Source organism: Xenopus laevis, chromosome 9_10S, assembly GCF_017654675.1.
Source record: "Xenopus laevis strain J_2021 chromosome 9_10S, Xenopus_laevis_v10.1, whole genome shotgun sequence".
Classification (NCBI taxonomy): Eukaryota; Metazoa; Chordata; class Amphibia; order Anura; family Pipidae; genus Xenopus; species Xenopus laevis.
The window spans coordinates 38331177-38349721 of NC_054388.1; the positions used below are offsets into that span (position 1 = coordinate 38331177).

Genomic DNA, 18545 nt, shown 5'->3' on the forward strand with positions numbered 1-18545 from the left:
GGATACTAGTTAATGTGGTGCCGCTATTTAAAAAGGGATCCCGTTCTCAGCCTCAAAGCTTTAGGCCGGTTAGTCTGACATCAGAGGTAGGAAAGCTTTTCGAAGGGGTGTTAAAGGAAAAGATACTGGACTTTATTGCAAATAATAATAAAGGTATGGGATCAGTTATCCAGAAAGCTCAGAATTACAGAAAGGCCATCTCACATAGATTCCATTTTATCCAAATTTTTAAAAACAGTTTCCTTTTTCACTGTAATAAAATAGTACCTTGTACTTTATCCAAACTAATATATAATAAGTCCTTAATGTGGTTATAAACGCCCAGAATTTCCGTACGCTATTCGCTACGTGTATGGTGGGAAAAGAGCCGACCGATATCGGCAGAAGAATTGCATATTGGTCGGCTCGTCGATCGGGCTGGACGAAAAATTTAGATTGGGTGCCTTTGAAGGCCATTGTTAGTGCTGAACCGTCAGATACAGGTAGAATTCTATTGTTTCTACCTGTATATCTGACGATTCAGCTCTACACGTGTGTATTGAAACGAACGATCTTTCTTCGAAAGATCTTTTCCAAGAAAGATCGGAATAGTTACTTATATGGCTACCTTAAAGGGAAGCAAAACAAGCTTATTGGGTTTATTTAATGTTTACATGATTTTCTAGTAGACAATGTATGAAGATCCAAATTACGGAAAGATCCCTTATCCAAGCATTTAAGAGAACAGGTCCCATACCTGTACTGTGAGTTTGTGCCAGCATGGTTTTACGCATAATAGATCTTGCCAGACTAATTTAATTTCTTTTTATGAGAAAGTGAGCAGGGACTTCAATTCTGGGATGGCAGTGGATGTGATCTACTTAGACTTTGCTAATGCATTTTTATTTGTACCTGGAAAGAGATCTGGCTAAAAAATAGATTACAAAGAGCGGTGGTAAATGGAACATTTTCTAATTGGACCAGTGTTGTTAGTGGAGTACTGCAGGACTCTGTACTTGGTCCTTTGCTTTTCAACTTGTTTATTAATGACCTGGAGGTGGGCATTGAAAGTACTGTTTCTATTTTTGCAGATGATACTAAATTGTGCAGAACTATATGTTCCATGCAGGATGCTGCCACTTTGCGTGATTTGACTATGTTGGAAAACTGGGCAGTAAACTGGAAAATGAGGTTCAATGTTGATCAATGCAAGGTTATGCACTTGGCAAAAATAATATAAATGCAAGTTAATAGTTATACACTAAATGGCAGTGTGTTGGAGTTTCCTTAATTGAGAAGGATCTAGGGCAGTGATACCCAACCAGTGGCTTGTGACGCAAGCAACATGTTGCTCCCCCAAACCCTATGGATGTTGCTTCCAGTGGCCTCAAAGTAGGGGCTTATTTTTGAATTTCTGCTTTGGAGGTAAGTTTTAGTTGCATAAAAGCATGTGTACTGCCAAACAGAGCCTCCTGTAGGCTGTCAGTCCACATAGGGGCAACTAAATAGCCAATCACAGCCCTTGTCTGGCACACACAGGAACTTTTTGCATGCTTGTGTTGCTCCCTAACTCTTTTTACATTTGAAAAAACGGTCGGGACCTCTGATCTAGGGGTTTTTGTGGATAAAAGTTGTATGATTCCAGGTAGTGTCATTCTGTGGCTACTTCAGCAAATAACTAACTTTCATAAAAAAGGGCAAACAAGGGATGAAAACATAATTTTGCCTCTTTATAGGTCTCTTGTAAGGCCTCACCTTAAATGGGATATAAACGAGCTGGAAAGAGTGCAGAGACGTGCAACTAAACTGGTTAGAGGGATGGAAGACTTAAATTATGAGGGTATGGGGTTGTTTTCTCTGAAAAAAAGACACTTGTGAGGGGATATGATTACACTTTACAAGTACATTAGAGGACATTATAGACAAATAGCAGGGGACCTTTTTACCCATAAAGTGGATCACCGTACCAGAGGCCTCCCCTTTAGACTAGAAGAAAAGAACTTTCATTTGAAGCAACGTAGGGGGTTCTTCACAGTCAGGACAGTGAGGTTGTGGAATGCACTGCCGGGTGATGTTCTGATGGCGGATTCTGTTAATGATTATAAGAGTGGCTTGGATGATTTCTTGGACAAGCATAATATCCAAGGCTATTGGACTTTGATCTTTTTTCAACCCGATTTAACCATGTAACAGATACTTTACTGCCTAGTGAAATATGATGTAAAGCACAAAGGAAAAAGGACACAGACAGCAATACCAAGTTCCCATATAATGAAATATATTTCAGATCATCTACAAGCAAGGGAAGAGTCTGTAAGGTGATTACCTAGCCTGTGGGCCGATAGCGATTTACTAATAAATGGTTCACATATCACATGGTCCAATGTTAACATTAAAAAACTGGTTAAATAGATAGCAATTGATCCTTAGCATGCAGCTCAGATTCAAACATCCAAACTGTTATGACTAGGGATGCACCGAATCCAGGATTCGGCCTTTTTTCAGCAGGATTCAGATTCGGCCGAATTCTTCTGCCCAGCTGAACCGAATCCTCATTTGCATGTGCAAATTAGGAGAGGGGCAGGAAATTGCGTGACTTTTTGTCAGAAAACAAGGAAGTAGAAAATGTTTTCCCTTCCCCACCCCTAATTTGCATATGCAAATTAGGATTCGGTTCGGTATTTGGCCAAATCTTTCACAAAGGATTAGGGGGTTCGGCCGAATCCAAAATAGTGGATTCGGTGCATCTCTAGTTATGACCCATGTGGCCCCCCCTCAAGTCACCAATTGGTTACTGCCTGGTAACAAATCAGTGAGAGCTGCAAAGCAGGAAGTAGTGTTCTGGCTATTATGTTAGACATGCAGCCTTTATACATTTTTGGCTAACTATATTAGAAACATTTTTTTATTTTGCACAGGCTATTTACCCAGTTTCTATTTTTACACTGAACAATTCCTTTAAGAAATATCAAATTTGTTGTTTTTTACATCAGCTTTATGAACAGTGCTGCAGTAACCCAGGCCATGACCCAATTATTAACCAGACAGGTGTGCCTTGCCTAGTGCTGTAACTGACACAAACTTTACCAGTGTAGTTGCATAACCTCCAATTACTGTGAAAGACAAAATAATGTAATTTTAAAGGAGAACTAAAGCCAAACTAAAGAAATAGCTAGAAATGTTGTACATTATGTTTTGTGCTTCTGTACCAGCCCAAACCACCGCCCTTTAGCAGTAAAGATTTGTGTCTCCAAAGATGCCCCAGTAGCTCCCCATCTTCTTTTCTGCTGATTCACAGCACATGCTCTGTGCCGCTGTCACTTACTGAGCTTAGGGACCCACTCACAATATACAGTACACATAGAATAGAAATGTCACAATATAAGGCTGTTTAGTAATTAATACAGATAATTACTACATATCAGCACAGAAACCAGTGCAACACCACCAGAATTTAATAAACAGCCCTGTAGCATCAGCTTATATTACAAACCAACCTCATTTTCTGCTTGATAATTTGCGACGACGCCTAAGCTTAGCTTCTCAACAGCTGCTCAGAGCATGTGAGTGTCGCAGACACTTTCCAAGATGGTGACCCCCTGTAACAAGTTTGAAGTCCTGGATCACTGCTGATATTGACAAGCTGAAACTTTAGGCTGGTGCACTAAGTTCAGTATATAAAATATGGCATTTCAAGCCACATTAATTTTTAGGGTTTACTTCTCCTTTAAAAGCAGTACTGGTCTTGGCAAGCACAACGCTTGTTATCGTTCGTTCAACTGATCAACACAGTACAATCCAGGTATGGGACCGGTTAGCCAGAATACTTTGGATCAAGTACAATGTACTGTTTTATTATTACATAGAAAAAGGAAATCATTTTTAAAAATGTGACAATTTGTTAAAATGGAGTCTATGGGAGACAGCGTTTCCAGAATGTGAAGCTTTCTGGATAATGGGTTTCCGGATAACAAATCCCATACACACAAGCTTTATTCTACAATAAACCTATGGTGCCTTGAGCAGCAAAGCTCATTTATTAATAGTGGGCAGCTATTCACCTGGCCAGTAACTAATAGCAACCCATCATTGATTAGCTATTTTTTTTAGCCAGATGCAGATAGAACAGTGACAGCAAAAATATGGTTGCCATGGGTTACTGCCAAATACTGCCTTGTGTTGTTAAATGAGCCCCAAATTTCCTTATTTTCCTAAGGTTATTGTATAAAATAGACTGGCTATATATTCTGAAAGCAATAAGACATATATATATATGCACACCAGGCATTAGCAATCAAGTCTGTTATTTCTTAAGATGACATGAAGGCAATAATTAATGTTACGGGTGTCCAACCTGCAGCCGAAGAACCCCAGGACAGACATGGTGTATGCAAAGCATATTTACGCATGCTTAAACTAGCTCACTCAGGCAGCACAACCAAGCCATTATTTAAAGAATACAGTTAAACGACAAAACACTTTCACAAAACATTAGGGAAACATTAATGTGATTTACATCCAACTAATCCGATGAAATTAAACTGTGTCAACCCCCCCCCCCCCCCAACCCTTCTTGTTTATTACTGGAGACATGGGAAGAAAAACAATACAAGCATCCAGCATCAGACAGACGGTTGTTAAAAGACTACAGAGATGGATTAGATTGTTGATAATTGGATTTCATCTTGCAAGGAGGAGGAGCGGACACAGGAAATTAACAAAAACAGCCTTTACAACATGAGCAACAGCAGACAGTGTGGCTAGAATAGGGACAAGTAAAGGGCAGAATCTGGGATGGATGGTGGGGCTCAAACAGGAAGACAGGTTTATGGTGGCTACATTTTACACCTGCTCCTAGGTGTTCTTTACACATAGAAAGTCACTAGTTAGTGGGCTGGTGGGGGCTGTTTGGGCCTCGATCTACTTGGATTATTTTGATTCCATGTCCAGGCCTGACATACATAGTAATTTTGGATCCAAGTACATACGTAGTAATTTTGGAAGCTGGAAGCCTTTTTTTAAAATGAAAGGTTAAGGGTAAGGCCACACCTGGAGATTCGGGGAGATTTTGAAAAGCCTCAGGTCCCAGGCAGCATCTTCCTTTAACAGACAAGCTTATAGGGATTGCACTTCTTTATTCAGTACACGGACTTCTTTGTGCCCTATGCAGTACGTATGAAGCCGTAAATTCTGCCTCACACAGCAAAGCCATTTGCCTTTCAGGGCATGAAAGAACCTAGCATTCTATTCTGCATTATGAACCAGCTTGCAAACGTAAACCTCAATTATCCTAGGTTTCCTACAGTTTTGAAAATTGTGTTTGTCGGTGGTTTCTAAAACATCGCTCACACTTACTTTAGACTAAATTTCAGGCTGTATTCACTGGTCACATTCTCTACTTCTTTGTCTCTCTGGGTGTAATCTTTTCAAGCATTCTCCAGTTAGCCAAATTGCTAATCCTTTCCCATTTAGGGTAAATTCACACCTGGAGATTCGGGGAGATTTAGTCACCCAGCTACTAATCACCTGGACGGCTTCCCTCTGCTATAATGAAAAAACGCCTGCGCATGGCACTCGAGGCACTTCGTACCCTACGAGGAAACTTCGGAAAAAGCGCCGCGAGTGCCATGCCGAAGGCGTTTTTGCATTATAGCAGGCGGAAGACAGGGGAAAATTTTATGATTTTCCCCTGATTTTAAGTTTCTCCTCATTTTACATTGTTGTTTTGTGGTCCCACCTATAAATTATGCATAATACATTTCCCTGCTTTTATATTTTCCTGGATTTAACACCATTTTTTTCTGGTCCCCTGAAAAATGTAAAATGGGGGTTTGACTGTATATTAAGCAGTGACTTGAAAAAAAGAAAACACACACAAAAAAAAGCTAGTGTTTTAAAGGAACAGTTCAGTGTAAAATAAAAACTGGGTAAATAGATAGCTGTGCAAAATAAAAAAAATATGTTTCTAATATAGTTAGCCAGAAATGTAATGTATAAAGGCTGGAGTGAGCAGATGTCCAACATAACAGAACAGAACTTCCTGCTTTTCAGCTCTCGAACTCTGAGTTAGTCAGTGACTTTAAGGGGGCCACATGGGACATAACTGTTCAGTGAGTTTGCAATTGATAATTAGCATGCAGCTCAGATTCAAAAGCAAACTGTTATGACCCATGTAGCCCCCCTCAAGTCTCTGATTGGTTACTGCCAGGTAACCAATCAGTGGAAACCAAGAGAGCTGTAAAGCAGGAAGTAGTGTTCTGTTCTGTTAGACATCCAGTCACTTCAGACTTTATAGACTGAACAATTCCTTTAAAATCAACACAGTACAAGCTAGTGTCCTTGTATTACAGAGAAAATCAGACAAAAGGTGGGGAATGGATTATTTAATAGAATGCTATGGCAAGGCATGTTGCCATATCTTTTAGGATAACAGATCCCATAGCTCAATATTTAGACTAGGACCAAACTAAAAGGACTGTACACATCTGTGTCAGATATAGCATTCAGTGGCATGTAGAAGCTGCTATAATGGAGTGTTTCAAAATGTAGAAGGAAACAAAGACAAAGTCGGACACACACGTCTGCTGGCAACATTATATTTGAAAAGTGAGCACTCAAAAGGATGTCTTCCTTTACTTCTTACCTGACCATCAAAGTCCTCAAAGTGCTGGCCGGGACCCTACCAGAGGAAAACAAAACAAGGACATTAAATCCTAGCAAATATTTCAAATAAGATTACAGATTTGATATTTTCCCTACATAAACAGAAGCCTACCGTATATACTCGAGTATAAGCCGACCCGAGTATAAGCCGAGGTACCTAATTTTACCTACGAAAACTGGGAAAACTTATTGACTCTAGTATAAGCCTAGACACAACTACAGCCCTGTCTCCCAGCAGCGCACATTCTGCCAAAGCGACCCCCCCAGAGATCAACCGGACTTCTTTGCAAAGTTGATGTGACAGAGAATTGCCAAACGGATTACTGTGTGGATTGTCCCACTGTCCCACTACCATGTGCAGAGGGTGCTGTTTGATATTGCCATCACTGTTAATCTTTCGTATAACGAGGTGCATAATAAAGGAAATAATAGTATACCATTGACCTAGAAACCGGTATGTACTTCTCTTTACATTGCGCCGGTACTTATAGCTCAGAGAAGTTAGTATTCACTAAAAAAAACATTATATCACATAGTTTCCAGGTAACTTTATTACGATCAGCATTAAAAACTGTGCAACAGTGTTAAGACAACATCCTGAGCTGCGATAGTTTCAAATTCCCAAAAATTTATTTTTCAAACATTAAACATGGAAAGCAGTTGAAAAAAAATCTATTTCTGTTGAAACGTCTGAAAACAGAACTGAAAAAAAGTGTTTCATTAAAGTTAAAGTTGTTCACCTTTCAAAGTATGACGTAAAAGAAAAAACACCAACCCAAACACCAGTATTAGAAAATGTTATGCATAAAATTACAGAATATCTTCAAGCTTACAGTATTTTAAGACTTAAATAATCAACTGTCCTAAGGGCAACAGGACAAGTGCTGATTTCAAAAACTGCCACGATTCAAGTTATTCATACAGAAGGTACAAGAAAGGTCTTTATATATCTTAAAGGTGACACGTAGGATAAATGAAAAAACCCTCATTTTGTAGGCAATTATAAGTAATACATGATGTTGCTTTAACATGGTGCTAAAAAATTAATATCTTTTTTTTTTTTTTTTTTTAAAAAAAAGCCCTTTATTGGAGCTCCTTATAGATGTTCTCTGGTCCCCGTTTGTGTTTCAAATGTGGGGTGGGCATGTCCTAATGGTCCCTGCCAGAAGCACAGTAGGAGAGGACAGCCAATCACAGCCCTGCAGTCAAGCACAGATAGGCTTCAGTTCCCTATCAGGTCCTGCTAGCTGCTGATTGGTTTTTGTCCTACAGTGCAGTGAGCAGGAAGTGGAAGAGAGGGATTATTAGGGTTTTTGCAGAAATATTCAATAAATCAGCCTGAAACACTACTATTTAAAGGACAATTCTTCTATATTTAAATGAGTATAACGCACTGGTACATTCTTATTTTTTTTTTTACACAAAAGGTCTCCTTTAAGAGCTGCTTACTAGAACCAGTAACATTGCTGCTGTCGTTGAACCCAAGAGCAGTTACCTTATCTGTAAGGAGCGGCTTTATTTCTGTGAGCTGAACATCTTGCAACTCCTCCATTTTCTTTTCTTTTGAGGCTCAGTAATCAGCAAAAAGATTTACTTCTGTAATAAAAAAATGCAATGGGTTAAAACAATAAAATTCATAAATATATTCAATTACTGGCAAACAGTATACAACGTAACTTTTTTTTTTTTTACTAATAAACCAGTTTATGGTCCGCCCTATAAAGCCTCTAGTGTTTAAAAAGTCAGAACTGCTCCTGTGCGCAGATCATAAAATCAATAATTTTTTTTTACTAATAAACCAGTTTATGGTCCGCCCTATAAAGCCTCTAGTGTTTAAAAAGTCAGAACTTAAGAGCTCCTGTGCGCAGATCATAAAATCAATAGCTATGAAACAGTGTAAAATAATTAATCTTTAAAACAAAAATCTTTAAAAAACCAAAAAACAAACATTTTTAACATCTAACATTTATTCAGAAACCCATAAATGGCTGGCGAGTGCTTATTTGAGACCTGGAACTATAGCAGGGTGAAGGTTACCCCAATGTTTCGATATAGATCTGTAACCTTGTTATGAGCAAAGGGGCCCAGCATGAAGGCCTGTTAAGGCGAGATTTGGGGTGAATGCTTATTTGTGCCCTGGGTACCCCTAGAACTACAGCAGGGTGTTTATTACTCCAATGTTAGGACTAGGCCGGTTACCCCAAATGTTATGATATGATGTGGTTTTAGTACTTATTTAGTAGCTTCAACACCTTCAGTTGCCAAAGCAAGCTGGGTGTTGAGATGGAGGCTTGGGTACAAGAAAAGAAATAGGACTAGCTGACTATAACATAATCCACAAATTTAATATAAACAACAACAGAGTGTGAAAATCTAAAAATTCTACAAAAGGATGGGAGAGACTTTCTAGCAAGTCCATCAATGACATTTATGGGATTCAAGAAAATGGTTACAAGCCTGGTAAATACTCCTACTATACTGCACTGCTGTGTTTGAGCACTGAGCAGTAATAATCTATTTCCCATGGGATGCGGGGGAGGAAGACTGCATATTCATGAAAGACTTGGGTCACCTTGAATTAAAACTAAAGGGAGACCTCTCAGTGGACTCATAGAAAATCAAATAAATATAAAAAGAATGCACACACACCAGGGAAATAAATGTCTCATACAAGGTGCTTGGTCTGTTAAAAAAATGTTGCCTTCACAGAAATATAAAATACAAAACAATGTTTTGCAAACATAATTGTGGGCAACTTGCCAATAAACTTTCATCAAATATTAGCAATATTTTTAAAGCTATTTGTAAAAGTACTCACATCTAGCAAAGCAGTATTAGTCTGTGCCTTTAGCACTGTTGATTCTTTTCTTTTTGATTATTTAATATATCTCTTTTCATATGCGGTTACATAATGTTTTAGAGAAGGAATATGGAGCCCCCCGCTTATTAATACATACAAACAGATAAATGATGTTGAAAATTACCATGAATACAACTTTTAGGGGCAAATGTATCAAGGGTCGAATATCGAGGGTTAATTAACCCTCGATATTCGACTGGGGAATTAAAATCCTTTGACTTCGAATATCTAAGTCGAAGGTTTTTGCGCAAATAGATCGATCGAACGATCGAAGGAATAATCGTTCGATCGAAGGAATAAACGTTCGATCGAACAATTAAATCCTTTGAATCGAACTATTTGAATCCATCGATCGAAGGATTATCCTTCGACCAAAAAAAAGTTAGCCAAGCCTATGGGGACCTCCGATTGACTTCGGTAGCTTTTAGGTGGCGAACAAGGGGGCCGAAGTTTTTTCTTAAAGAGAAAGTACTTCAACTATAGAATGGTCGAATAGTCAACCAATTTTTAGTTCGAATCATTCGATTCGAAGTCGAAGTCGCCCATTCGATGGTAGAAGTAGCCAAAAAAACCCTTCGAAGTTTTTTTTCTTCTATTCCTTCACTCGAACTTAATGAATGGGCCCCTTAATGTTGTTACAGTTCCCTATTAAAATAAACTTATTAATGTGTTGAAGTGAATAAAAATATTAAATGGCCAGAAACCTATTTAGCAGGAATTAACAGTGCCACCCTGCTCAGCTTGAAATGAGAAGCACAAGAAGCTAAAGATATGTTGGGAGTGCATTATGCACTTTCTTTGACTGCTTTGGGCACTCATGCGACTTATAGGAGCCGACATACCTCTCTTGCCTTAACCATATAACGTTAATGATTAAACGCTACTTTTTCTCAGAGAAACCACAATAAGGCAAATGCAACTGAAATACATGACAGAAAGTCAATCTAGTAAGACTTCATTAATCAAGTGTATTACAGACTGAAACTAAATTGGGGATTGGAGCTTTGTATAATTGGTATGGAGCCTACCCAGGGTTACAAAGTTCTTGCATATAATAGAACCTGAGAAGTTTGAATGGTTGTTGCTTTCAAATAAAGCACAGATTGTTTTTTGCAGACGTTTTATGCCAAACAAACTACTGTGTAACAATAAAGTTGGGTGGCCACATCAAAAAAGTTGACCAACAAAAACAAATCATTTCACGACAGGTGACTTGTGACAGATTTCTAATGAAGCAGACTAGCTGAACATGCAGATGGTCCCCTGGTTACTGAGCTGTCTATGCCTTTTTAAATGGAGGCCAATCGAAGATTATATTTTCAACGTAAAAAGTATACACTGGGCACTTTTCCCCTTTAATTCCAGGTGTCCTACAAGAAAAGAATGTAGCAAACCCTTGTGGTGTTACCTTAAGAGAGATAGGAGTATCAGATGTTCTTCTGTAAATTATTGATTTGCTGGTGAAGCTTTGTAACAAGGAGTATGGGAGGACTGGTGCCTTAGCTGACAAATAAAGGCTATTTGCTGGAAACAAACATTTTATAAAAATGTAACTAGTACTAAGTGAAGCTGATCTGTATGATCCAAGCAGCAAGCCCCAATATCTTTCCTGGTCAATGCCAGTAATCTCCAGCATCAGGAACACAGGACACCTTGAACCCAATCACTTTTCTTAGTGTTCCTACAGGAAGAAATAATATACAGCAAGGAAACCGGATTCTGTCTCAAGAACAATGAAATAAACATTAGCCTTCCTAAACAACTTCAAATAGAATCATCTGACCGAAAAGTATTAATACTAACCTGATACTATCCTCTTTCTCCCAGTGTTTGTTTTGTTTATGGTGCAAAAGAAAGACTGGCTAAGGGCCACTGCAGGGGACTTAAAGGGGACCCGTCACCCAAAACAATTATTCAAAATCCTATTTTATCACATAAGTCAAGCAAAATGAACTTTAATTACACTGTATAAATTATTTGAATCTGGTTTCCTTCAGTCTGGGAATTCAAAATGATAGCAAGCAGGCAGCAGCCATTTTGTGGACACTGTTTTTAAGGAAAGCCTTGAATCATCTCAGAATCTTGTTTGTGCACCAGAATGGGGGACCTGATGTCCATCCCCATGCCCTGGCTACACATTTAAATGGTTAAGAGAACGGGGGAATGTGGGGAGAGCAGTGACATCTAGAAAGTGCTGAATGGAAAGTGAAAGTAATTGTCTGCCCCGCCTCTATGCCCATGGCATAGAGGAGGGGCAGACAATATTTGATTGACAGCTGAGATTTTTAAATGAGGTTACAACAGCTATGAATGCTTTAATAAAAAATAGAAATTGGATTTCATGTTTAATTTGAAAAGGACTTTTATTATACAGATTTTGTGTCTGGGTGACAGGTCCACTTTAAAGGGATACTGTCATGGGAAAAACATTTTTTTTTTTTTTCAAAATGAATCAGTTAATAGTGCTACTCCAGCAGAATTCTGCACTGAAATCCATTTCTCAAAAGAGCAAACAGATTTTTTTATATTCAATTTTGAAATCTGACATGGGGCTAGACATATTGTCAATTTCCCAGCTGCCCCAAGTCATGTGACAGAACAATGGAAAGTATCTTGGTAAGTTAGATATTAAAATTTACTTAATGTAAAAGGTATCACAGAATTTTAGCTTTTTGGGGCACCAAATCACCTCCAGATGGGCAACAGTACCAGAAGTTAGAAACAAAGAATCTACTTTTCACATTTAAAACTATGATGAGTCTTGCAACAAAGAAACTAGACTTAACTAGAACCATGCACCCTTAAGACGATGACCAAAGCAGACAACAGACCTCCCATTAGTTGCTGGAAATCTGCTTTTGTCTGTGTGAGCTTCAGGAGACCTATTGAGAGATAGATATTGGTCTGCTTTTTAAACAGATATCAGTTGGCTGGGAAGCCCAATAAGATTTATAAAAAAGCAACCAATTTTACTCATCTACACAGAGTTGGCGGCTTTCTTCAGTCTGTGCACAGCCACATTGATGTAAAAACATTGATGTAAAAAACATTGTATTTAAGAACGGACTGAACGTTGGAAGTATCTGTTATGGTGAAGTTCAGGTGCTATCTTTCAGGAGACATTTCTGCCAGATCACAGAACTAAAGCTTACTTTAGTAAGATAATGAGAGTGATATTCTGGGACTATTTGCAATTGGTTTAATTTTTTTATTATTTTGTGTTTTTGAATTATTTAGATTTTTATTTGAGAGCTTGAAAGAGGAGGCAAATAATTTAAAAAAACTATTTAAAAAATTAATGAAGACCAATTGAAAATTTGCTTAGAATTAGCCATTCTATAACATACTAAAAGTTAACTTAAAGGTGAACCCCCCTTTAATGTGGAAGTTACAGCACAGTACCCAGTATTGCTGGCATTCTAGGTCTTCAAAATCATAACCACCAGGAATCAGGGGCTTCTCTACCTTTCACGCAGCTTAAAAATTCTGTTGCATTTAGGACTGCACCCCTATTGAGCAGCTAAGAGCATTAGGTCAAGGACACCTTTGCACATGGCTAAATGTTGAAGGCAACATCATTTGAGTAGAAGGATACAAAGCTCATGATAACAATGGCTATCAACTAGGAGCTGGACAGCTAGAGGGCAAATAGACAAATCCCTACATTATGGTGCCTATTTATCAAAAAGTCTCATTAAGGCTTTACGAGAGCACATGCAGTTATGCAATCTTCAAATACATTGAGTGAACTGGATGGTAGTACTCTTGCTATGTTCCAGAACATTCCTGATCCAACCAGTTTCACAGAGAATTTTAATAGCCAGTCACACTTGCAGTCTCGTGAACAGATCCTCACTGATATATTACAGGCTAGCTAAAGAAATAAAATATTCTATTTTAAGTCTTAAAGCACTGCAGTTAAAGAAAGTGACACTAAATGTCTCGGGTTAGGTGCACAGGGCTGCTCAGTTTTGGACCCATATTCAATACATTCGCTATGGTTTTATTATTAACAGAACCACTAATTGCAGATCAAGCTTGGCCAAGAATCTATTTTTCTCCTTTAACAGCACTGTAATTATTGCTCATTAATTATATGGCATTGTACTTAAGATCACAGAGTACAACAAACCAAAGTCAGTCGCTGCAATTAATATTTGTACATGTATCAACTGTGCAGTATTAAAGGGAGTGCAGTGCTTTGACATCAATATAGAGTGAAGCAACGTAATGTCCGCAACATATTTTTAAAGGATTAAGTTGAAATATAAGGATAAATGCTTTTAGATGATTTATAATAAACAAGCAGCAGGGGCGTTGTAATGAGATACACTGGGAGAGATGATCCTCAATTTCACTAGTTTATCTCAGAGAGGAAAGAAGCAAGTGGGGCACCTTCTAGTCCAGTTATAATCAAAGGATAAATCTGGTAAAATACTGTATAGAAAGGAAAATATGCCAATAAGAGGAGCTCAAGGCCTCATAGGCCTTTGAGTTGAATGATACCCTTCCACATGATGTCATATTCAATAATAAAGCATATACAATTTGCTCAAGTTCCACAAAGTAGTAGGCCACCATTATAAATAAGGGACTACATATATGCCAATCAATGCCTCCAGCAGTCTAAAGTCTAATAATATTCTCTACAGGGCTATACAGGAGATACAGATTACTAGCCATCAGCAAGTCAGTTCTTAAACAGATTATTAACAAATCCATATACGAGTCATGCATGTCATTGTACAACAGTGCAAAATATACATCCTTGTCCACTAGCAATGAAAATTCCCAGCAATCCCCTATGCCCACACCACCATAGGCAAAGAATTTTGCACAACCATTACACATCTAAAATAGTCCAGTTACTCCATGCATGCAATCCACACAGTAATAGGTCAGTTACTCCCTGCATTTATATCTTTTTTGCCAGCATGGACTTCATGCCCTTGCACAGTGGCCTTACACTGTCAAATAACTTCCATACACCCAAACAATGCCAAAATGGTAGTTCAGAAGCAAGGGAATTTTTGATACACGTTTCGCACAACCCAGGCATGGCCTTTAGGTATGAGCAAAAGCATATACAGTCCTGGCATGCACCCATACCCTTCCTATACATACTCCAGTCATACCATACATCAAAGCAGTGGAGGTGCTCTCAGCAAACACTTCCCATACCTGCCCAGAAGCCTGTGCTCTCCCAGCATGCACTTCACCCAAGTGTATAGATAAAGTACATGCAATTGACACCCCTGCACAGCAATAGAGGAAATGCACATCTATCCACTACTGGAGCCTGTACTTCCACCACTAGCAAAGCATGTGTTTATGCCATTCTCCCACCTGCCCAGTATGTCCTTCACAGCTATTCTTCAGCCAAAAAAAACAGAGATGGCTCATTGCAACATAATAAAAATTGCAGCCAGTTTTAGAGCTACAAATATACATTACAATGACCTGTATATGATCTCCCAGAATGCACTGCTCTTCTCAAACTGCAGCCGAGCTATTCCTGACATGCCCTTCATCCTAGAATTCTCCCAAAATATGCTCTCCACCCTTCACTATAGATGCTCCCACAATGCACTCCATCCTTTAATACAGATACTCACACACTGCTCTTTCACCCGTCAGTTCAGACACTCCTACAATGCACCTAATGAAGCGTTATATAATGACATACATACGTACAATAGATATTCTCCCAGCATGCACTTCACCCACCTGCAGAGTACCCTGTATTCTCCCAGCATGCACTTCACCCACCTGCAGAGTACCCTGTCTTCTCCCAGCATGCACTGCACCCACCTGCACAGTACCCTGTCTTCTCCCAGCATGCACTGCACCCACCTGCACAGTACCCCACATTCTCCCGGCATGCACTTCACCCACCTGCACACTACCCTGTATTCTCCCAGCATGCACTTCGCTACACATATGTACAGACTTCCAACACAACATCTCTCATCACAGCCTCAACCACCACACAGTCTGGGCCAACCTCGTTTCTCTGCTGAGCGTCTCGAATACTAACCAGAGCCAAGAAATGTAGAAGCTGCTTCTCTATGTTCTACCAATCTTCTGCGCCAAACCACTTGCCCCACTAAAGCTCCAGCAGCCGCGCCTCCATCTACGTTTCTGAAACGGATGCTGCTATTGGCCAGTAGGAAGAAGAGCAAGGCGGCCTCGGATTGGCTCTCTATCCGTTGCAATGGCGCCGTGCTCTGCCCGCGCTAAGGAGGGGCTGTCCTGTTTCCGTTCTGTGCTGTGACGAGAGCAATTGCGCGCAGTACTGTGAGGAGAAGACGTGGAATGTCCAAACCGACTTTATAGCATTCCTTGGCAGCAGATACGTCTCAGAGTCTGCAAAGCTGCAGTTTTATGCGCAAAGTTCGCTCCCTCATCCAAAATATATGATTTCTTGTCTTCGGTGGCTTGGAAAAACCTTGTCGTGTGTAGGACGGGAGTTAACCGTGTATTTTTCTGTCCGGCCTTGACCCTCCCCTTCTCTCGACCTCAACATGGAGTAGTTTGCGAACCACTGCCTTAACTAAAGAAAACAGCTTCCACACACCAGTATTGTACTGCATGGCCACTGGCAAATGCATGTGGGACTCCTACAAGATGTTATAGTCGCCATTGGGCCTGGGTGTACTTGGAATGCCGGGGGCCTCACTCCCAAGTCTAGACCTGCCACACACACAGCTTAATTCAATTACGCAGCTAATGGGCTCCTTCAAAGTTAATACAGGTATGAAACTAGGATAGTACAGCTGCAAACTCATAGCATGATTTAAAAGCTGTTGTGCTAACCCAATTTACCTCAAAACCAGACACTAATTGAAGGCAATTGATAAAAACAATTCACCTCTCTTTAAAGCTGTGGACTACCTGAATTTCCTATAAACGTGCCACACTGCTAAACTGTTCTAGTTGTTCTCTCTCGAACTTTTACCAATGATGTTTGATACACCTGTGTTATCGGGAACAGATAAACTGTGACTGGAAATTGCCTCTCAATGGATGAGCGGAAGATTAAAAAGAGGAGCCCCAAGTCCTCCACCAGTCACCCTCCCCCTCTAGTGAATTCCAAGAAAAACTCTGTGCCACTTAGCAAAAGCACTGGATTTGCGAATGCGGTGGAACAGCCAACTGGACAAAAACCAAAGCTGAAAAGAGTCCTTAAGGAGAAGTCGAAATCTCAAGGAGAGAGTAAAGGTGCTTCTTCTGCTCCAATTCAGCACTCCTTTCTTACGGATGTGTCTGATGTTCAGGAAATGGAGAAGGGTCTCTTGAGTCTGCTCAATGACTTTCACTCTGGCAAACTGCAAGCATTTGGAAACAACTGTTCAATCGAACAAATGGAACATGTCCGAGGGATGCAGGAAAAGCTTGCACGCCTGCACTTGGAGTTATATGGTGAGCTGGAGGAACTTCCAGAAGACAAGCGCAAAATTGCAAGTGATTCCAATCTTGATCGACTACTTTCTGATTTGGAAGAGCTGAATTTGTCTATACAAAAGTTACATCTCGCAGATGCTCAGGACATCCCAAAACCCCCAGCCAACTGAATTTTATTTACAAAGAGTTTTTGTTTAAAAAACGTTTTAAAAACAACCTTTCTTTTGAATACATGTACAACTGTATAAGAATCCCTATACTTGGGATATTACTGATATTCCAGTCTGCATATGAAACAACCTGTTCATTTGCATTTCTAAAATTACCGCCTTTCCTGATATTTTTTTTAAATCAAGACCAGAAACATTCGCTGCTACTAATCTTTTACATTCCTTAGGGCTATGACACTCGGTGCTACTTGTCGCAGCTCGAAAATATCCTGTCATAGATAAAGCAAGAATTGTCTCTGCTGAAACACGTTTTAGCAGGAATAATTATAAATACTGTCTATTTTGAAGTAGCTCTGTGTGTAATTGCCCTTACTGTTGTGGTGCATACACAAACACTTGAATCATTAGCTGTACCTAGAGAGGTGCATGTGCAAACATTCTGTATTACAAAAAAAATAGCATACTCCCCGAAGATAGTCAATGGTCATTATGAGGCCTCTGCAAAACATTGGCCCTGCTTGAGTATATCTTACAATTTAATCTGTTTGACAGATATGTGAAATGACATAGTCCTCCATTATAGAAATTTTGACAGCAAGTCACAGGCTTAACTGTCATTTATTGCTTTTGGGAAGCTCCCGTATGTATTAAACAGCTAATGCACAGTTGTCCGGGTAAACACTTGATAACTGACGTTATTTGTCCTGTTTTGCTATAACTGTTGACTCGAGTGTTCTATTTATGGTATTAGACCCCCAAAAAGCAGTTTATCAGGTTTTTGTCAAGCAGAGGTTCGTCCAATTTATGACATTGCTAACTTACTAATCTATCAAAAGTATTTTTATTTAACCTCTTCATTGCAACAATCATAGAATCTGCAGTGCTGACATAAAGTACTAGTGTGCCAATGATGTAGATTGCATTTTGGTGAACCCTATTTGAATAACCTTTTGTTAAGCAACATGTACTACAGGCTGCACTTGCCTCTGTTGGCTTTTTAAATGCTTAAATGTATTAAACATTTTGTGGATGTGGCTACAAATGTAATGTATGCAGATTTTATGTGCAAGCATAAAATATTTTTGTATGCATGTATCTTCGCTTAAAATTAAAGTTTAAGAAGATGGTTTGAATCAGAGCTCACCTATGTGGTTAATGTTTCTCTATTGTGCCAGCAAACTTAGTTCCTTAACCCTATCCCCCACACAAGTTTTGATACCTGATCCATCACATGGAACCTCAGCTCTTGTACACCATGTCCTTTCTCTACAAAGTGAGCTACTACCACTTATTCCAGCTTTTTTGCTTTTATTTCTGACTTGTGTTCTTACCTTTTCTCTAATGGATCTAGAAGTCTTACCAACATAAAAATGCCCACAAAACTTCGTAAGTTGTCAGGCATGTATAACGGCCACATATTTTTATTTTTACTGTCCATGGACAGTGTACTGCCAGTTTTGTACATCATC

General features: G+C 39.3%; 2 protein-coding genes across 4 annotated transcripts in view; one reads left to right on the forward strand and one right to left on the reverse strand.

Moving 5' to 3' along the window:
* Nucleotides 1-15669, reverse strand: part of ndrg3.S (NDRG family member 3 S homeolog) — a 29574-nt gene extending 13905 nt beyond the window's left edge. The window contains exons 1-3 of one of the 3 annotated variants that reach the window (XM_018237436.2): nucleotides 15540-15669; nucleotides 8138-8238; nucleotides 6623-6658 (exon numbers count right to left, since the gene is read on the reverse strand). In XM_018237436.2, coding sequence (XP_018092925.1) covers nucleotides 6623-6658; nucleotides 8138-8194 — 93 coding nt within the window. In that variant the 5' untranslated portion in view covers nucleotides 8195-8238; nucleotides 15540-15669. 3 annotated transcript variants of the gene reach the window in all.
* Nucleotides 15670-16384: 715 nt separating this feature from the next.
* Nucleotides 16385-18214, forward strand: ccdc28a.S (coiled-coil domain containing 28A S homeolog). Its single transcript, XM_018238472.2, has one exon. The coding sequence runs from the start codon at nucleotides 16525-16527 to the stop codon at nucleotides 17074-17076; it is 552 nt and encodes a 183-aa protein (XP_018093961.1). The 5' UTR covers nucleotides 16385-16524; the 3' UTR covers nucleotides 17077-18214.
* The last annotated feature ends 331 nt before the right edge of the window (nucleotides 18215-18545 follow it).

What these genes read in the sequence shown, in the direction of transcription:
- ccdc28a.S (XM_018238472.2), top strand. Translation starts at nt 16,525, where the DNA reads ATGGATGAGCGGAAGATTAAAAAGAGGAGCCCCAAGTCCTCCACCAGT.